This window comes from Salvelinus fontinalis, chromosome 13 (genome assembly GCF_029448725.1).
Source record: "Salvelinus fontinalis isolate EN_2023a chromosome 13, ASM2944872v1, whole genome shotgun sequence".
Lineage (NCBI taxonomy): Eukaryota > Metazoa > Chordata > Actinopteri > Salmoniformes > Salmonidae > Salvelinus > Salvelinus fontinalis.
The window spans coordinates 27,900,575-27,922,487 of NC_074677.1; the positions used below are offsets into that span (position 1 = coordinate 27,900,575).

At 41.9% G+C, this 21,913-nt stretch overlaps 1 protein-coding gene across 8 annotated transcripts; it reads right to left on the reverse strand.

The window, feature by feature from the left end:
- Positions 1–5: 5 nt before the first annotated feature.
- On the reverse strand, positions 6–16,994 carry LOC129868346 (BRCA1-A complex subunit RAP80-like). 8 transcript variants are annotated; one of them, XM_055942246.1, is made up of 24 exons: positions 16,822–16,994; positions 16,559–16,676; positions 16,108–16,186; positions 15,834–15,964; positions 15,374–15,697; positions 14,211–15,063; positions 13,900–14,027; positions 13,353–13,784; positions 12,761–13,105; positions 12,357–12,412; positions 12,041–12,219; positions 11,853–11,908; positions 10,845–11,166; positions 10,580–10,661; positions 10,247–10,370; positions 9,967–10,015; positions 9,799–9,847; positions 7,950–9,233; positions 5,414–7,778; positions 4,057–4,147; positions 2,764–2,868; positions 2,398–2,486; positions 2,139–2,219; positions 6–388 (listed from the first exon to the last, which is right to left on the reverse strand). In XM_055942246.1, exons 2-18 carry the CDS (start codon positions 16,661–16,663, stop codon positions 9,095–9,097), a joined length of 3,453 nt encoding a protein of 1,150 aa, XP_055798221.1. In that variant the 5' UTR covers positions 16,664–16,676; positions 16,822–16,994; the 3' UTR covers positions 6–388; positions 2,139–2,219; positions 2,398–2,486; positions 2,764–2,868; positions 4,057–4,147; positions 5,414–7,778; positions 7,950–9,094. The 8 variants fall into 8 exon arrangements, with proteins under 8 accessions (XP_055798221.1, XP_055798223.1, XP_055798222.1 ...); XM_055942248.1 differs by having other exon boundaries at positions 7,950–8,110; positions 9,164–9,233; positions 16,559–16,994; XM_055942247.1 differs by having other exon boundaries at positions 15,840–15,964; positions 16,559–16,994.
- Positions 16,995–21,913: the final 4,919 nt, after the last annotated feature.

Genomic DNA, 21,913 nt, shown 5'->3' on the forward strand with positions numbered 1-21,913 from the left:
GAAAGTTAACCATGTACAATAAAACATTTATTTTTAACGGTAGCCTACGGTAAAAAAGTTAATTCATCACTTTCCACACAGTAGGAGAAAGTGAGTTAGCTGTTTAGCATGTACCGTACAACAAAATCATTTGAGGTGGACATTTTTATGGTGCTGCATTTCAAGTAGTCTTTCCAGTGTGCCTCCTCTGGTCTAACATTAATTTCCATCTTCCTCATCTTCCTCATCCTCCTCTGCTGTCCTCTAACAGTCGAGGCTACATGGCCAGCTTGTGCCACCGCCGTTACCATGGCAGTGCCCTTTTCCGCTGCCATGCTCCGTGACGAGGAAAGTGATGTCACACTTAGGGACCAGGATTCTTACGGTCTCCTGGAGCTGCTTACTGAAGCTGGAGAGAAGAGAAACAGGGGGATAACAATGTTGAGAGAGACAGGGAGATAGCCATACATTGATTTGACTACCTGCACACCTGATACTGACATTGGTCCTCCTGACAGTGCAAAGGAGTGAATAAGAGAGATACAACCTCCATGGACAATTGGAAAATAAGTATTCTATGAAATAATATTCCATCATGTGAAATTCCTGCATTTAGACAAACAGAGTGGAAAGGCAGGGATAAGGTTGAGGGAGGGGTGTAATTAACTTTAGGATAGTGGTTAGACCGACATATTACTGAGATTCAGTGACTTGTGAATACACTGAGGAAACAAAGGCAGGAAATCCACATTGTTATTATGGCAGCACAAGAGGATATTCTCCATTCAATCAAGTGACAAGAATATAAAAAGCAGGATTTATCTGTAACTTTCCACTTAAACTGAAATAACCCTGTGGACCATTTCATAACATTTCTATCTGAGGTGAACATGTTTTTACGATATATCGTATCGACATTATCACAATATAGTTTTTGCGCTAGTTGCCTGTACCAAAATTCCAGTATTTTTCCTTCTTCAGCTTCTTTTTAATAAGGGAGATAATTTGTTTTCAGCACTAACAATATTTCTATGACTGATCAAAACGCATTTTCTCATGTCCCTTTGCAGCAGACTTATGGTGAGCAATGTTTAGAACGTTAAATTGCCAAAAAATCCCAGTATCGAATTGCAATACATCATATCGGCACCTAAGTATTGTGATAATATCATATACCAAAGTCCCTGGCAATTCCCAGCCCTTCCATTTCTAGTCGATTTTACAATATATAGTTGTAAAGACAGTTGCGCTCATTTCTCTCAATCTTACCCAGTAGTAGCTTCTGTATTATGTAGCACATTGATTAAAAAAAATAACTGATATATTTAGGATCTGTGTAACTAGAGATATGACACATAAGAGCATGGTGTGTCAGTCACTTACTCCTCTACCTCCAGAGATGAATCTGGTCTCAAAGCTGTCCTGGACAAAGTCACAAAACAACAAAGTACACAGATAAATTGACCAGGGTGAATGAGGTTTGGCCTGTATTCGGCACATGAAAGTCAAGAGAGTCAAACATCGAAGTTATGTATTTTTATGTACTTTAGCTACGTACTTTTGACTGCTCATTAATTTGGTGGAGAAACACATACGCATGCACGCCTGGGTTGAGTAAATCTCGATCCACCACCAGGTCAAACTCAGTTTGGATGTCCCATCGTCTACAACACCCCCCATCCCTTGTCGGTCACCTTTCGGTTACTGACCCAACGCTCCTACCTGCCAGGCTACCTGCAAATACATACATCCTCCCCGCCCACTCTCTTCACGTTATTTATCTAATCCACGTAACATGCGTTTGTCCCCGTCCCTGGGGAGGCAGAGAATCTTACACAGAAATGAATGCAACATATTGCATGCGCACACAAAAACACAAACAAAACCCCGTTGCTATCATCTCCAGCAGAGGGAGCCCTTACATTGTGGAAGTGCTAGAAATGATATGTTTCAAGATAGGACTCCATGGTTATCATTAACATCCCTAACATTGTGGCAAGCAATTTGTAATAACATGATAATATGACTTATATATTACTACAGTCACCCTCTCCTTCACTTGCTAGGCAAAATGGGGCATCTTATGCCTTTATTTGTGTTCTTTCCTCTAATGCTATGTTTGCAGTAGTGTGGCTGCAGTACAGATAGGTACTACCTACCAATGATCATGTCAATCTCACAGCTCTGGTCCCTGTATCCACAGCTCATCATGGTCCTCACAGTGTCATTCACCATTGCAACTGAACCAATGTCATAGTCCAAGGGGGGGAGAAAGACAGAAATAAATAAACTGGTATAACAACTTATTTTATAGGCTCTACTAATGTAGTAATAACATTCCAAATGCATATCCCTTCAAAATAACTGGTTATTAGAAAGTGGTGGTAGTCGGATGGTAAAAGAGGCCTACAGACTCACCTCTCTGCTGTGGATGGCTTCTGAGTAGCCTGACCACATCCACTCCTAAACAGTTAAAGAAAGCCTTTGGTCCAACGGATCAGGATACTCTGGAAGTCGAGGTCAGACAATGAGTGAGATTTGACCATCACTTACTATTAGCCCTTGACTCTTTCTGACAGGGTTGTCAAATAGACTGTCCAAACAAGTGTAAAGACAATTAAATGTTCAAACGTCATGACTCTGAATTAGTCCAATGTTGAGAAGTAACCTGGGCTTGGTATTTTCTACTAATATCAGTCCTGGCTGCATGAATGGATCCTTTGTGTATTCATGTGTGTGTGCCTGCGCATGTGTTTGTGTGTGTGTTGGCTGACTGTGACGAACCTTGTCGATGTCTTTCTGCTCGAAAGAGAAGGTACAGCCCAGAGGTAGCGTCTGACCCTTCAGCTCCAGGAACTCAGCCAGGCAGGCCGCAATGTGGTAAAACCACTGGACAGGGAAAGACATCACAATGAGTCAACATTTTACAACTTAGTGCGAAAATCCACGAGACGGGTCTGTAAAGGGATTCATACCTATTCAGGCTGGGGAATCGTATGCTTTATCCCTAGAAACTGAGCATGGCTTTCAGTGATCAAAACCTGGCAAAGTCACAGCCCTCATGAGTCACCAAGATGTATTACCTTGAGTATGTCTATGTTAAATTTTCTGACTTGTGTTTTCCTGGTCACATGAGTAGTTTAAAAAGGACTTTGTGGCTGACAGACAGTTTTCCAGTCAATGTCCCATATTTGTAGTTTGACTTAAAATGAACCATTGAAAGTCGATGCTTAGAAAGTAAGACATTGTAACACAGGGATTTACAGGCACCGTTTCTACCTGGGATTAGAAAATGATGCACAGCTCAAACTTGTTGAGGATGGCTCATTGAGCCATTGTCAGGCTCAAAAAGTCTCAAATTTGCCAGGATGGCCACCAATTTTTCAACTCTTGTATTGATCAGCCTGTTGCGTGGTTTGGTGTGTATGTTCCCAGACAAGGACCAGTTACACTCGGAGGCGGCTAATGTTGGTAGGATTTGGAGGATGATGGAGGCAACAGGGAAAAGAGCCTCAGATCCACAAAGTCCCTTCCACCAGGTGGCTGATGAGATATGTTGGCACAACTGCCATATTGCATCTCCATCCCACAGCCTTTGCTTGGAAGTGTACTTCGCCAGACTGCCAAGAACCTTGCCCCCATCCAGGCCAAGGTGGCGAGACACGGTAGTGATAACACCATAGGCCTTGTTGAACTCTGCACCAGACAGGATGGTCTTGCCAGCATACTTAGGGTCCAACATGAACGCTGCGGCGTGTATGGGCTTCAGGCAGAAGTCTTCACACTTTTTGATGTATTTCAGATCTGCAGTTTCCTGTGCTTAGAGCAACAGTGAAGTGAGCAGGGCAGTAAGGATTTCTTATCTTACATCTGCAAGCAGAGTGGTGCTCGTATTCTTTTCACTTTGCTTGGTGAGGTAGATTGCTGCTATAACTTGACGACCCTTCACATAACTAACCATTTCCTTTGCTCTCTTGTAGAGTGTATCCATTGTTTTCAGTGCCAGCACAGCCAATGGGTGTGATGTGAGCAAGCAGCCTTAATGTTCGCAGCATTGTCTGTCACCAGCGCAAATACCTTCTCTGGTCCAAGGTCATTGATGACTGCCTTCAGCTCATCTGCAATGTAGAGACCGGTGTCTCTGTGCTCTTGTAGAATACTGGTTTTCCTGTAAAGATTAGAAGAAAAAAAAGAGTAAAAAAACTAAACAAATACAATTCCATGTACAGATAAATAGTTCAGCAGTTAGATTAAACAACTTCTTTGTAAGATAAATGTTTTACCGCAAATTAAACATGTATGGAAACAGGTGAATTAACACTCCTCAGTTAGCAGGCTCAAGCAAGCTAAAACCCACATGGTAGCAAAAACTAACAGGCAGAAATTGTTAACAAGTTAGAAATTATTTAAACACATTTTGCTGCAGGCTACTATTTACTAGTTAGCAAAAAATATCGTATGTCATAAAATATATTCACCCCACCTAGTACTGTAATCAAAACTTTCCAGAAAGTATTTAGTCCTTGGCTCAGACAGTGTAGTAGTGTGGGATCAATAGCATCTCATTAGTGTGCAAGAACTTGAGAATCAGATGTACATGTGATGGAAGAGTGCACTGCACATGTGATGGAAGAATGTACTGTACATGCAGAGGGTTGCAATTCCATTGAATTTGAGATATTTTGGTTAAACTATGCCTCAAGACCTAGAATTGCCTTTGTGTATCCGACAAAAAAAGGTTCACTGTTATAAGCTAACTTTAATGATGAATTTAAGCAAAATTACCAACATTCCTGGGCTTAACTTCCTATGGAACAAGTTTCCCCACCCTTTGCAACCCTAGTCTCCACACACCTAGGCTATTGATGTATTCAAGACAGGGCCATTTTTATTGATCTCAGATTCTCAGTGTCAAAGTAGGCTGTCATTTCGATCATTTGTGAGCTATTACAAAAAAATCTGCAAAGGTCTTCTGTCATCTAAAATTATTTCTAAACATGCAATTATATAAGGCCTCTACTGCTCTATGCCAGTATGCAAAAGCGATAATGCATGCAATGCTTTGTTATAAAGATCATTTTTTTCTTAATGTGTTGCTGTACCTCAGAGCCAGGTCACCCCTCCCGGGCTCGCTTTTTGTTCCCGGTACCTCCCAATTTACAAATTAAGCACCGAGTAAATTGGTTAATAGACCAATGATAAAGATAGTTCCAAACCTCTCTGCCAATAACAGCTAGTTTCCCCCTTTCCACTCAGACCACTCCCAGAAAGTCCTAGCAAAATTCTTGCTTGAGGAATAGTTTTTTGCTAAAAAGCCATTTTTGCAAATTTTAAAGGAATTCTATTACAGTAAGGTACTTAATAGTTACGCAAACAATATTTGATATCAATATAAAAACGGTTGCATTGGGCCTTAAGGAATACAGTACAGTACCTGTCCCATCAGGTGTAGACCTCACAAAAGTGGGCAGCATCTTGACTGGCGCTCGGCGGTTTGTGTGTTTGCCCCGCCTTATGATCAGGTCCTTCCTCAGGCGAGACGACACCTCCCGCAGATTCTCCACAGAGAGACGGAAAGGCTGCAGACACTCTACCAATGGGAAGGTTTGTTATTTCTATTTCAGGACAAGGTTCCATTGTCCATGTCATCTGGTATAACACCTGTATACCATCTATAACAGCTATAACACTATTATAGATAATGGCATAGTCAAAGATGACCAGTGGGATTATGACATGTAATTCAGAGTAACACAACAGTCAGAATAGACAAAAATACGTATTTCTCCACAAGGTGACGATGTCCATGCATATGTAATTCTCCGTCAGAAATATTCCATCTCCAGTGAAAGTCATGTATCATTTTAAGTTAACTTGACTGGATGAATCCCTAGATCCTACTTTTCTGTTCTCTTCAAATATGATACTGTAATCTTAAATCAATGTTGTAAAGCAGATCTGCTCATGACAACACTGATGTCTTTTCAGGAGGCAACCAGCCCTATACCTAGCACTATATTTACATCTTAATTCATCCAGGTCATATATCATTCATCCAGGTTCAATTAGGTCTCCCTTGCTAAATTCTCCCTTGCTATATTTTTATCTCAATGAAACCTGGATAAATAAAGGTTAGATCATTTTTTTTATAGCAATGTCCTTGACTTAAAACATGGACTAATTGACGACTTTAGGGGGTGTAAACTGACCTACACGTCAGAAAACAGGCAAAAAAGTTCCACGGGAAAGGAACTGGTATTGTTTGAACAGTCAGCCATAAAAAAATATTATAGACCTCTGAAGATAGAAACATTTTAGAGGATTTTTTTTCTTGTTGTTTGGGGCCTGCCTGGCAGAGTAGTGGCATTCCCTCAACGTTCCGCCCTGTTGAAATACCTTCGACAAGTTTCAACATTCATCCCTGCTGTTTTTTTTTACTGTCACTGGTTCCTTCTAGGGTTGGGATACTCGTTACTATAGTGGAAAGGAAACAAAACGCAAAGCAGATTTAACTTCTTTAGGAGAACAGCCCGAATGTTGGAAACAAACATCACTATGTTGTCATCCAGCATCACATTTATTTTATTTTCCAATAAAATAAACCTGGGGGCGGCAGGTAGCCTAGTGGTTAGAGCGTTGGACTAGTAACCGAAAGGTTGTAAGATCGAATTCCCGAGCTGACAAGGTAAAAATCTGTCGTTTTGCCCTTGAACAAGGCAGCTTTAAATTAAACCACTGGAACAGCCTCTGCATCTGAGCTAATGGCTGCTCATGGTTTTGCGAGGAACGTGGATGGATTCTCTGTTTCTTCTTCACTCTCCCCTTTCACACTAACTTCAGTACTTTTCCTGAGGTCTCTCTTGGAGTTAAAATTTGCAGGTGTTAAAATCTTAGTGTGGAGGTAAGTGTTGTGAGTGTTATTCTAGTGGAGTTAACACCAGTGGGAAAAATCAAGTGTGAATCAACACCGTGTGGTGTTGTTACTCAACTGAGCCGAGTTCATTTCTGTTAACTCTGAGTGAAAAAAATGTACCAAGGAGGGGCCTCAACACATTTCCCAGCATGCTTTGTTGCAGGTTGATTTTTAGAATAGTACCTCTGGCTGGATTCCAATAGGAATTACAAATCACTTCACAAGCCAGCATATTGTGACTTGCAGATGTTATATGGGCTATGAGCCAGAATCATCAGACCACAATATTGGGGAAAACTAGGCCTTACAAAATGTATAATATATCTATATAAATAGTTTACTTTTAATTAAAAAACATTCACTCAGGCAGCCAATTAGTGTTGACTGCAAAACCATGTCTCTGTTACTAACAAAACAGTCATGGGTGGGTATCACTAACATTCAAAATATATACATTTCGTTAAAATATTCTATTTGTTTAAATTACAAAATTATCACTCCTTTCAACTACCTACCTCCCTTCCATATATCATATTACTAACAAAGCTGCTGGGAAATAGGCAAATAATGCTCTACACCCTACAATGCTAAAACAACACTCCATAAATGACTGTAAAACTACTAAGTGTTATTTTAAGTCAGAATTTGCAACACCAGTGTTACGGACCTAATTTGCAACACCCACGGTGTTACAGACCCAACACTCTTATGGTGTTAGTTTGTCAACACTTTCAAAAGTGTTAGTTTTACACTCTTTCGGTGGGTCACATACACACACTAAGAAAGTGTTAAATTTAACAGTGAGTTAACACTCGCCTTTCCAGACGTATCAACCTCCTCATGGATGGTGTAAACATCTTTCATGCTGCTGATCCTCCACTCCTAACTTCAAATAGAGGACACATAGGTTAGTCCCTCCCAGGTCTAGTGCCAGGAAGTCACCAGTCTCTGTTGAAGCCAACCAGAGTAGCTTCCACTTTCCTTGAGTACACAACATTTCAGTCCACATAAGACATTTTCGCTGGACCACATTGAGACCATGTCTCTTTTAACATACCTGTTCCATTAGGTGTGGTCCTCACAAAGGTGTGAAGCATCTTAAGGAGGAGCCTTTTGGTGTCTTTGCCCAGTCATTTATTCAGATCTTTCTGCAGGTGAGATGACCTTTCCTAGGTCCTCGTCCTACTCAGAGACGGAAAGGCTGGGAGACACTTTCCCCTGCAAAGGAAGGATGAAACGCAGCGATAAGGTCACACACGCACACACAGTAGGTGTACCATGTGGAAGGTATCTGCGGATATGCATATGCTGACTGGGTCTGAGGAATCCTGGCTAAGTTTGGCCCTCTTGGTCTTCTTGCTGCTCATCTGGGAGGATATAGAATCACTGGAATGGTACACAGGTGGCAAAGAGCTTAGATGCTAATAGCAGTGTGAACTGTACTTCTATAGCACATTCCATGGATTGAATCACTTAAAACTTGATATGCTTGTAGTGTTGGCAGAAGGACACATTTTCAGCATACTTTGGAAGGAAATACTTCACGCAACATCAGGTGTAAATAGCCCTACCATATACTTGACACACCATAAAACAAAATTAACTCGACAGAACGTACCTAAATTCACTACAAAATAAATTGAAGAAATGTTTACCTGCAATTGACAATCAGTCCTCTTGCAATCATTGTTTACACTGGTAGCACTGTATTTCTATTACAATCATACAGCCACAGTGGCACTGATGAAGGCTGCTGTAACCTGATAGTTCTCCCACCTCCAAAATACAACCCAATAATGTACAATGAGGACGGTTTGGTTCGCTGTGACTGTTTGGTATGCAGGCATTCTTTTGGTTGGTCTGCAAAAGTGAATGGACTCTTACATAGATTTCTGTATGCATTACTGCAAGAAATAGTTTAGAACTACACGTATACCTCATGACATCCACATGAACATAGTAACAATCCAACAAACATGTCTCCCAACGAAAGTAGATTAAAAAAAAAACAGTATAATTTAATACCATATTAATAACACACATTTTTGTCATTCAATTCAGTGTAACAAACAATACAAATAAAAGATATGCAGGGGTATAAAAAGTGGTTGACAGTAATTTATATTTTTTGTAAACTATTGATTTAATCTCTCTTTGGCTGGGCCTGGAGGAGGAAGAGGAGGTAGTGGAAGAGCATTGGCGTTAGAAGTCGATAAGGCAGTCTGTGGCTTCTGAGACAGGGGTGAAGGATTGGATGGGCAAGGTGCTCACTCTAAAACCTGGGGCACTGAAGTCTCCTCTTCCCCCAGATTCTGCTGTGTCCAGATCATCAATCAGGCCACTGGAATAAAAGTAACAGTTATACAGAGCAGGATCATGTTCATTGGGGTAGACCGTAGGAAAACATTCAACGGAGAGTGAAATTTTGCATTTCTTATTGGACAAGTGCAGGTGTTACATGCACACTGTTATACAGAGAGGTTATGGGCTTCAGAGGTAGATTGATGATATATAGTTACTGGAGTGCTGTGGAATCCCTAATCAAGTGTAGACCAGCACTAAACGCTGCAGTCTGCTTACTACCATCTCATATTGACCCTCGTTTTTTTTTTATGAACTATCAAAATCAGCAGAAAATGGCAAATTAATACCTACTTAAATAGGGGTATACTAACAGCCTTAGTCCACTATGGACAACTATGAAGGTTTATAAGCATGTAATAGACTTGCTATGATGCTTCAGAATACTAACTATCAGGGTATATCCTTGACAGGGTCCGCTTATCAGACTCCCCTCCCTATCCCTATCCTACCCCATCCTATGTCACCGGGGGTGGGTACTACAGTAACAGTCAAATGGAGTTTCCCCCACAAAATCCATCACTATTTCCTGTTGTTTTGCTTACCTTTGTTGGTTATTGAAGGTAGTATCGCATGGTTCGGCCTCAGCAGTCCCTAAAAAGACACCAAATAGAGTGAAAACATTGGCTCTCTTTGCTCCCATTCAAACATGGTGGAAAGAGGCTTTAGGAAAGTGTAAAACAAGCCAATGACAGAAAGTGAGAGTACAGTACCTGAATATATATGCTCTGTCTGGTCCAGAGCACTCAGCAAGTCTCCACTCTGGAAGATCGTCCCACAGACAGAAGACCAGAAGAGCTAGTCATTTAGCAGTCACTCTTATCCAGAGTAACTTGAAGTCAGTGCATTCAACCAAGTTTAGTAAGAAAAACAACCACATATCAGTCACTGCAAGTAGACCCTTCTTTGAAATAGCCGCTATCAGCAGAATCAGTGCCAGGAAGTAGAAGAAAAACAAGTACTAGTGTGTGTAGTACTGCTAACCAGGAGTACCTGTCCGTCTCTGGGTGCAGCCTTGGAGACCTCTTTGTTCTTGATGCAGTCCTCTACATGCTTCTCATGGTTCTTGAGAGGAAATAGTTGCTGACACAGGAAGCACTTCTCTCCCTGTACCACCCTGCCGTGGAGACAAAACGCGTAGAAAAGGTATGAACATCAGTTGCTTGTCTTCCATTAATTCATATTTGTTAACATGTATAGGCATTATAGGAAAGAGTAAGGGGAATTTACTTTCAACACCTTAGGATGGGACACACAACAAAATCCCAACGTAACCCGAGTAAGACGTGCCGCTAGACCAAGGTAAATACTGTCATACCTACTTACTTGCCAGAGCCAGAAGAGCTGGGCTGCTCCTCTCCAATGATCTCTCCCATTCTGGTCCTCTTCCTACGAGCCTTGACTGAAACTACCGGTACATATCAACAGGACTGTTTTACTGTATGTACATCAGTCCTGAAATAGTATAAAATACCATTTGTGGGTACTGTAAAATTTGGCGACATTGACAAGTTAATAATTTTCAGCATGCTGGTCTGCTGTGCCTACTCAGAATCAGATCTATTGTCCTACAAAAGGAAAATAGTATCACCCTGCGAGTGGCTCTCCTCTGCCATTTCCTCCTCCATGATACCGGTGGTACCGTCACAGTAGGCAGCGTGCATCTCAATCTCCGTCAGGGGGAAGAGACGCATGCACATGGGACAGTCCATGCTGGGGCTCCGAGGGAAGGAAGGCTCTGGGATATCCTCCTCCATCCGAACATCCTCTCCTACAGCAGGGATCCCCACAGGGCTACTCCTCCTCCCCTCCTCCGCTCCAACCACCAACATCCCCTCTTCACGCTGTTCCAGAGGACAGGGTGATGAAAGAAATATCTGGATCTGAGGCAGGGACTGGCTCTCTGGCTGGGGCTACAGGTTGCCAAATCAATCATAGACATCAACAATCCTCTTCCGAAAACTTCTGAAACCCTACCTCTTCAAAGAGTAAATAAATACCACAATGCCCCCCACAAAAAAATGGGTCCATGGGCCCAAGCACTGTTCATGACAAACTGTTCACACCCATTTGTTGGCAGAGAGGACATTTTGCAAGTTTAAAGCTTATTTCCTGCAATTCTATACATTTTGCCATGACTAATGTGTATTCATGTCATATTTGAGTGACTTAAACATCACAACAAAATGTATAGGGTAACAATCTAGCAAAAACAAATGCTTCCTGACATGGGTTAGTTGATCTGGACATTTGACAAGTTATAAACAGCCCATGAAGGTATGCAATGATAAGAGGAATACTGATGATGCACTCCCCAATTTCGAAATAGTACCTTGTGCATTCGATTCTACTATTACAACTTTCAAGAGTAAGTTGACAGCCGGACAGAGTATTCTTTTTTTGGGGGGGGGGGGGGGTCCCCGGGGCAAGCACCACAGTTTGGGAACCACTGTGCGAAATGGCTAAAATGTTAAACCATAGCCTCACAATTCTATGCACACACCCATTATTTCTAGGTGTTGGGTAAAAGAAGGAGAATCATTCAGAACCGTAGTCAAAATGCTCTATATACACGAGTGTCTTTGGTAGTGTGACTAACCTGTGCAGGGCTGGTGACCATGAGGTCTCGAGTGCTGTCATCACTGAGTTGGGTCTCTGCCATCAGAAACAACAAGTAGCGGCATGACAATTACAGCTACATAGGAAGCTCACAACATTAATTATTCAAATCTAAATGGAACCATATATACCTACTGGTTTAAGAAATAATATCATAATTTCTTATACCTGGAACTTCTAAGCCTCCGACATCCACTTCTTCCCCCATCCTTTCTTCCTCCTCCCTCTTCTCTCCACCCTCTTTATCATCCATCTTTTCTTCCTTCTCGTCTTCCTCCCTCTCCTCCAGTAAGTCAGGTGGTTGTTTTTCTGCAAGTCTTTCCTCTTCTCGTCTAAGGCCAAGTCTCCTGATAAAATGAGAAATAAACTCTGAATTCTTTATACATTTTTTTCATTCTTGTGCACAATTAATACACTTGTATCATTGAGATAAAAGACAACCTAGGTCCATACTGTATGATTTAGCAGTTTACGCCTCCCTTACCGTTTAAGTAGAATTAGCTGACTGGTATCTGCATGAAATACAGGGTAGGGAGATTTCTATGGGAAGACAAAACAAGACAAATTTGCTGGGGGAAAAACATCAAGTGGATTGACCTTTCTACATAATAAAATGTGTCTATCCCAAAAAGACACACTTAAGCCCGTATTATAATAACACATTGGGATTGTAAATTGTTTATAGTGCCATCTGGTGGTTAGATAGTGTAACAAGGAACTTTTATTAAGTACTGTAGCATCATCAGAGCCTTTGATATGATTGACACTTCTAAAGAAAAAATAAATATTAATACAGCCTACGAAAATACATAAATACAAAAATACATAAATGCATAAATGCTCCAAGCTGTCTATAATAGGCATTTCTAATTATTAAGCAATACTCACTTCCTCTTGTTCAGGAGAAGACACAAACAGATCCTGGCAGTCCTTCCACTCCTGTCTTCCTCTCTTCCCTCTCGCTTCCACCCCCCCCCGTGACCGCTGTCTCGCCCTCTTCTCTCCCTCTTCATCATCATCCTCTACCACCTCCACTAGCTCTTCCTGACGTTTCCCCCCTCTCTCCTCTTCCAGGAGTTTTGGGGCCCTGCGTCTCTCGAGGCGTCCCCTCCTGGAGAAGGGTTTCTCTGGGGGCCCAGGGAGGACTGGCTCCCCCCAGCCTGCCTTCTTCAGCAGACCCCTCTGGGCCTCCTTCAGGCTCTTCTCATACACCTCCAACTGGGACAGGATCACCTGTAAGGAAAATCATGTAATTTCTATTAGACACTTACAGTTAGAAGTCATAACATCTAACATTAGATAAATTAAATATTACAAAATAATGGATGGAACTTTTCTTAAACAATACAATAGCACACAGTATTCATACCCCTCACTTTTTGTGTTCCCAGATGTCAGTTACCCACATTGACTCATAATCCAGAAAATGTCTGTGTGAGAGAAAAATGAATGAAAACTACATCAGACCAAGAAGGATCACCTGTGTGTAGGCGTCTGGGTCCTGCCCTCGTGGACAGAAAGGCACACCCCAATAGTAGCACACCACTCCCCCATCACCCTGGCCGTCTGTGGGGGGAGAGAGGGGGCTGGAGGAGGCCAGGGGCTGGTGGGAAGAGGTGCTTTCGGCTTTGGCCTCATCCTGGCTCCTACCTGCAGCCTCTCTGAGAAGAGAGGGAGAGGGGGCTCCATAAATGCCCTTGAAGGTGAACTTCTTCCGGATGCACTTGGACTGGCTCTCCCCCTCCTCGCACGCGGCGCCTTCGAAGTTGTAAGTGCGTTTCTTGGGGACAAGGCAGGGGCTGTGTCTGTGTTGGGGGGAACGGTGGTCGTGGGTGTTTGGGGAGAGACTCTGGTTGCTTGGCTGAAGGAGGCCATTCTTCCGTGGGAAGACTGGGCTGGGCAAGTGAGCTGACTGCAAGAGAGAGAGAACGATGTTTCCACAATACACTGTAAATTAGGTTTCAGGTGAGGCCAAAAGCTATATAACAGTACTGGTGATAGACAATATTGTAGTTCCCTGGCTTCACCTTTTCAGGACCATTTTCCTCTTCGTCATCATCTGACCAGCGTAGCGCCATATTGCTGGTTAACTCCTGCATTGGATGAGTCTCCAAAGCCAATGTAAGTTCCTCTGAATTAAGGTCTTCTTCTGTAGCTAAAGGGAAGAATCATGTCAATACATACATTGAATCTGAACATAAAAAGCCAAAAGGGCAGGCAGAGAGGCTATTTGAACCTGCCATAAAGGTATTTCTTGTTCTTATTCAAACTCAATGTATGATCGTAACATTGCTTTGTATGTATGACAGTGGTTAAAACAATGGTGGAAAAAACATACCCAACTTTACAGGCGTGCTAATCCTCTTTACAGTTCTCTGCGAGGATTCACCCTCACGTTCCTCTTGGTCAACAGCTTTGTCTGAAACTCCAGCGGTCTTCCTTATAGGCACAAATCTCTTGTTTAGGGACAGGGTTGTTCTGGGGCGTGGTGGAAGGCACTCGGAGGCATCCCTGCTCTTCACAGCATCATCTCGGTCTCCACCCTCATAGTCTCCTGTTGTAGAGACACGTTCAACAAAGCTCTGTGGACCCTGGTCCCTTATCTGATCAGTTCTGGAAAAGACTGGACTTCCGGAGAAGGTCTCTTTCTCTTCTGGTCCTCTTTCACTCTTAGAGAACATGGTGCTTTTAGGAGAAGTTGGACTCCCTTCTTCTTCTGCCTTTCCTCTATCAGTCTTGAAAAAGACCAGGCTTTTAGGAACGGTGGGACTGGCCTCTTTTTCTTCCTCTCCTGAATCACTATTAGAGAACATGGCGCGTTTAGGAAAGGAGGGACTACTTTGGCCTGGTTCCACACCTCTCTCTGTTTTGGAAAACACAGGGGTATTGGAGAATGTGGGGCTCTTGGGCTGATAAAATTGAGATTTCTGGGACTTTGTGGGAAGTGTTAAGCTGGGATGACCCTTTAGTAGGAACCCAGAGGCCTGACAGTCTACTAGGAGGTCCTGGCTAAGCTTCTCCAGGCACAGGACAGGTTTGTTGGCTTGGGAAGCCATAGTGGAAGGGAAACCAGGGGACTTGATCCTGAGTTGGGACTGGGAGTCACTCTTTGTGGAGTTGTTGTAGTCCTGAGATTCTATTGCGTTGGCTGAGCGGTCTCCGAAAAGGTTCCTCTGAGAAGACCCCTCCTCCTTAAAATGGCATAGAAGATGTTATCATAAAAAATAAAAACTGATCTGGCATGCATTCTTAGCCTGTGATGAGTGTAAGATGATGCTAACATTGTTGTTAAAAACACATTTAGATCTAAGTAAGTAGTTGGTTCTTCTACCCTGCTGTCACCAGAACTTAACACATACATTAGTTAAGTCTTAAGGTATGAGCGTAGTTAGTTAGATCTGGGCCCATTGAAGCCCCTGAAGAAATGCAGAACAGCAGCCAGGGTTGAACAGGCAATGACATATAAATAATGGCGTAGGTCTGTGTGTGTGCACCACTGACCTGTGAGGATGGGAGCGGCACTGAGATGGAAGCTTGGCTGAGGGGGGAGGACTGGGAGTAGACCTTCTGGGTCTGAGACAGGTCAGTCATATCTAGTAATGGGCTTCCCTCCTTCTTCCCCCTCCTGTCTGAGGGAGCCACCCCTACATGAACACCTCCACCGCGGGCTCCCTCCCTGTCAGCCACACCATGGTTAGGGTAGGAGAGTTTATGCCTGGGGGGCTGTATGCTGCACTCTCCCTCTGGAGGAGAATTTTGACATTGTTGGGTAGGGCTCCCTGACCCGAGCGAAGATTCTGAGTGGGGATGAGTAGGGCTGTCTGCCTGAAGGGATACAGCAACACTCATGTATCACAGGAATAGATAGAACGCAATACAAATGGTTGGATTGATCTGAAACAATGGTGAGGACTGAGAGGAAATCTCCAGGCGACATTTGATTTCTGTCAGTAATACCTACACTTACGGAGAGGCTTTCAGCAATGGCCTTCCTCACGGCCTCTTCCTCCTGTCGTTGCCGGAGAGCCGCGCTGCTGGCCTCCTGTTTACTCAGTCTCATGGCCAGGTCCAGCATCTCCTCCTCTGTCATCTCTGACAAGAGAAGGGACAGTTTCAGTACAGTAGGTTAAAGTTCCATCTTGCAGTGCTTCAATAGTTGCATTCTGGTGATGTGGTACATGAAAATTATGAGTCTAATTAGCTACAAATAAGGAGACATATGTTGGTCAGAATACCGTTTGATCGTGTTCTACTCTCCTTGTCCCGTTTGCGCTCCCCTCTTAATGATGATGATGTCGGTCTGAAGTCTTCATCCTGGGTTAGAAGAGAGATGAGTAGAATATGTAGAATATAAAGACTGCATGCTATGCTTGATAAGTGTCGGCCAAGCAGTATCTGTTTCAGACTATTTGTATTTGGCTCTAAGCTAGGCATCCAGGTTTGTATAATATTATTATTCAAGCCTGGAAGCCTAGCTTAGATATCCAAATACAAATTGTTTGAAGGCCGACAGTTATCAAGTATACCATACAGTCTTTATATTCTAGCTAAGATTTAATTAAAGGTCACTTTACACAGAAATATACCTAGCTCGGTAGTTCTGCGTCTAGTGTGGGAATATAGTTAGCTAGAAATTCAGTGTGCTACCAGCTAGCTAAATACAGTAACGTTAGTTCAGCTGGTTACCTCGTCGCTGTCTGAGTTGACAACATTGCCCTCTTCCTGAGCTCGTCGTCGTTTCCTGGGACAATCATCAATGTCTCTGTTCTCTCGTTTTTTCCGAGGAGGCATGTTGTTCGGTTGACTTTGGTGTTTAAATCGAGACAGATTTGTTAGTTAGCTAGCTACTGTAAGCTAACGTTAGCTATCTTAAATTACAACAGTTGAGATCTGCTGCACACCCATCTTCCTGAGAATCATGAAAAACCGAAAGTAGAACGGTTACTTACGCATAACGATTTCTGAGATTGAAGTTACAAACCCTTCAGTCCAATATTAACACTCGCATTTAGTTTTAGGTAGCTATACTTTCTACTTTTAGCAACACATTTGACAAAATTCGTTTCAAGAAGCCATTTTCTTCAACCACGTGACTCAAAGCAGGGCGAACTTTTTGATGGAGGGGTGAAATATAATGTGCTCTCTTTGGAATGCTCATTTCAAACAGGTGCGCTATCGTGGATACATTTATTTTGCCTGAAATTTATTTTCAATTTCAGAATAGACTGAGCTGGTAAAAAATATTTCTGTAAAATTCATTCTGAAAGATTCTATTTAATTACCACACAATTTCAAGGAAAATGATGGCATGAATATGTAGGCCATAGAAGCCTATAGGTACAGTAACAGTCAAAAGTTTGGACACACCTGCTCATTCCAGGGTTTTGCTTTATTTTTACTATTTTGTACATTGTAGAATAATAGTGAAGACATCAAAACTATGGAATCATGCAGTAACCTAAAAAGTATTAAACAAATCAAAATATATTTTATATGAGATTCTTCAAAGTAGCCACCCTTTGCCTTGATGACAGCTTTGCACACTCTTAGCATTCTCTCAACCAGCTTCATGAAGTAGTCACCTGGAATGCATTTCAATTAACAGGTGTGCCTTGTTAAAAGTTAATTTGTGGAATTTCTTTCCTTAATGCGTTTGAGCCAATCAGTTGTGTTGTGACAAGGTAGGGTTGACATACAGAATATAGCCCTATTTGGTTAAAGACCAAGTCCATATTATGGCAATAACAGCTCAAATAAGCAAAGAGAAACAACAGTCCATCATTACTTTACAACATGAAGGTCAGTCAATCCGGAACATTTCAAGAACTTTGAACATTTCTTCAAGTGCAGTCGCAAAAACCATCAAGCGCTATGATGAAACTGGCTCTCATGAGGACCGGCACAGGAAAGAGATACCCAGAGTTACCTCTGCTGCAGATGATAAGTTCATTAGAGTTACTGGCCTCAAAAATGGCAGCCCAAATAAATTCTTCAGAGAGTTCAAGTAACAGAGACATCTCAACATCAACTGTTCAGAGGTGACTGTGTGAATTTTTTATTTTATTACTTCACCTTTATTTAACCAGGTAGGCTAGTTGAGAACAAGTTTACAACTGTGACCTGGCCAAGATAAAGCAAAGCAGTGCGACAAACAATACAGAGTTAAACATGGGATAAACAAATGTACAGTCAATAACACAATATAAAAAATCTATATACAGTGTGTGCAAATGTAGTAAGATTAGGGAGGTAAATCAGAATCAGGCCTTCATGGTCGAATTGCTGCAAAGAAACCACTACTAAAGGACACCAATAAGAAGAGACTTATAGATGACAGGTCCGCCTTGTGGATGCCAAGGTCTTGGCTATAACTGCATTCCCCGCACCTACCACCAGACAAGAGCTATGCCGCTTTTTAGGGATGGTTGGCTACTACCATAGTTTCTGTAAAAACTTCTCTGCGGTAGTTGCTCCATTGACCGATTTGCTCAGTCCGGCAAGATTGTTTGAGTGGTCTCCTGATTGTAAGGTAGCTTTTGATACTGCTAAAGCACTCTTATGTAATACCCCTGTACTTGCTGCTCTGGATTATGAACGACCGTTTAAACTTGAGGTAGATGCTAGTGCCAGAGGTGCTGGTGCTGTTCTACTGCAGCAGGACAAGAGTGGAGTGGATCATCTTGTTTGTTATTTTTCACAAAAATTTTACAAATGTCAGGGAAACTATGCAACCATCGAACAAGAAGCTCTAGCTTCTTGTTGTACTTTGAAGTTTATATTGGTTCCAGTGCCCTACCAGTGATTGTATATACTGACCATAACCCCTTAGTGTTTCTCCACCGGATGTACAACCAGAACCAGTGCCTTATGCATTGGGCGCTTATTTTGCAAAATTATAATTTGGAGATCCGCCACAAAAAGGGTTCTGAAAATGTATTGGCAGATGCATTGTCTCGTGTGTAAAAATTGATGATTTTTGTATGTTTCGTGAGGTTGCCTTTGTTTGTTGATCTTGTGGGTATACTTTGGTAGCAATCCATATAGGGTTGCTCTTTTAAGGGTGGGAGTGTTACGGATACAGGTATCCTGTGTGTGTATTTTCTTTCCTTCTGCCCTATCCACAGGTGCCCGCCAATCAGTCGACACCTGCTCCTTTTCCCTTACCCAATCACATCTCCTCCCAGTCAGTTGTTTTCGCTGTGTCTTTGGATTGAGTTGGTGTTTGCTCTTACATGTCACATGTCACATTTGTCTGGTATTATGTGAGTATGTTTTGTTATGGTGTTTGACTGTTTGTTTGATGGTGGGAAAAAGGGGTACCAAGCCAAGGCGCCCATGGGCATACAGTACCCATAGGAATACTTTGTCTAAGAGCACTAGTTAGAACTGGGCGGACCACCCGCTGTATTTTATTGGTTAGTTAGCTAGCTGTATTGAAGCTGGCAAGTCTAGCTTAGGGGTGTTTTTGGATATTTATTATTTCTTTCCTTGGGTCCAGCTCAGCCCCCCCCCCCATTACCGTGTGTTTAAAAAATAAACCATTAGTGTTTGATGGTACATTTAAGTTGTCTGTGGTTATTAGTTATCACTGTTCCTTTTCACTATTATGATTTGTATGAGATATGTAACGGGTCTCGTTTCCATCTCCCCTAGACTGCAGGCCAAAGGGATTCGTAACATAAGTGGGATGGTTGAGACGGTTTGGGATGAGTTGGACCGCAGGAAAAGCAGCCAACAAGTGCTCAGCATATGTGGGAACTCCTTCAAGACTGTTGGAAAATCATTCCAGGTGCAAAGTTGTCATCAAGGCAAAGGATGGCTATTTTAAAGAAACTCCTAAATAAAATATGTTTTGATTTGTTTAACACTTTTTTATTATTATTTTTTTGGTTACTACATGATCCCATTTGTGTTATTTCATAGTTTTGATATATTCACTATCATTCTACAATGTAAAAAATAAAGAAACCCTTGAATAAGTAGGTATGTCCAAACTTTTGACTGGTACTGTAGGCAAATTATGGTTTCTTCTCTGTTTCCTCTCTGTCTGTGGCTTGACCACTGAGTGTGCTAAATCCGAAGTAACTAGAACAGCAACAGATCGAAAATTCTACCAGGGGTTGTTTAAACGGCTGTCCTCAACAGTTTGCTATGGAATTGGGGCTCCTGTAGGCCTACAACACACTTGAACTTGACCTAGTGTCTGATTGCTTAGCTTACAGAAACGTACCACATCTATTGCCTATGCAGACAAACTGATCAACCATAAGAACATCACACCAATGAGATCTAGGATCCAAATTCCCAGCGTGTCTGCCTTGATGTTCATAAAACTCCACGGGACCCCTCTTGCGCAGTGGAACCCAGAACGATGTGACACCTCTTGGTTACGGTGTTGTCCTTTCACCACCATGATTCGAAGGGCGCTCAAATCGCTTAAAATAACCCTCAAGCTCTGTTGCCTACGCCTAATAGTCCTACTCCTCACTTATTACAAATATAAGATTCACTTCTCACAATGGTGCTCATTTAGTAAAGATAGATCAAAGCTGAATCAATGTCTCGCAAGATCACAATGATTGTGTATTTAACATAACAGAACCAAATATAATAGTATGAAGACTACTGTAGCATAGTAGGCCTATATTACACCAAAAACATGTAATTTCTTATCTGAAGCTGAATAGTCACATTTATTTCCTCATGCAGCCCAACCAGGCAGGGTAAGCTTGGATTTCAACAAAATAGGCCTACAAGAAAACCTAATAGTTTAATGCCATCTGCCTTAATTTGCCTGCGGAACAGTAATTCAAAAAATAGAAAAACATTTGACTGTGTGGGCATAGGTAGAAGACATTGCAATTGGAGGTTGCATTTTATGCCTAGGCCTAATGTACAATGATATTCAATAGGCTATACCTGTCAGTACGAACTTTGATATTAGATCATGTGCACTCCCTCACCTAAAGAAAATTGCACTACACCATTGGCTGATACCCCATTTCATGGATACAAGATCCCTAGTAAAGACTGTACATTGCAATATGAAAGTTCAATACAAATAGTAGGTTGACCGGTGGGATAATGTGGCTCATTTCACAATCGACTGACTGGGGAGGTGATTAACCAGTCAAAATCCTGCAATAAGAGCTAAAATGCTAATATTTCTGTGAATTCTTCACATGTGTGTTCTGTGGGTGTCACTGAGTAGGCTGTTACCCCATATCATGGACACAAGATCCATAAGTAAGGCTGTACAGTGAAATATAAGTACACCCCCAATGCAATTATGAAGTCTAATACATCCACGGTGCGATTTAACTGACTTGTCCTTTTTGTCAAATTAACTAATTGTCTTTTGTTGAATTAATATAAAATTACAAACTTGTTAAGCATTATCTAGTCCAAATCTGGCATGATTCCACTATTTGTATCCGTTTGCATCCGTTTAAATGCGGGACTTTTTACTGTTTTGGCTAAACGCTGCTGAAAACACAACTCCAGATGACATGCTTTTCCGTTTGGAGGCATGCATCAAAAACTTGGGTCAGGAAGCTGCTACAAGGGGGACAGGTGTATGAATATATTTGCTAGCTATTCATCTGATTGATACAGCTGATAATGCCATTACTAGCCAGAAAGCTGCTGGGGTAAAGCTAGCTAACATTTAGTTTACTCCATTGTCAGAGTTCAGTTTAGCTACTGTACAAAAGAACTAGCGATGTAATTTGTAGCTATATTTTAAAGACTAACTAGTTACTGACTATTCAACCATTTTTGACAAACTACTTTGTTTCCCTGCCTGTTAATTGGTGATTGAAAGTTGACAAGAAAAATGCCCCTCCTAATTTCACTGCAACTAGACTGTTACCATATAATTTGGAAGATTAGGCTTGTGCACATTTTACATGAGTGTTTCATTACCTACAGTGAACAAAAATATAAACGCAACATGTAAAGTGTTTGGCCCATGTTTCAAGAGCTGAAATAAAAGATCCCAGAAATGGTTCATAAGCACAAAAAGCTTTTCTCTGAAATGTT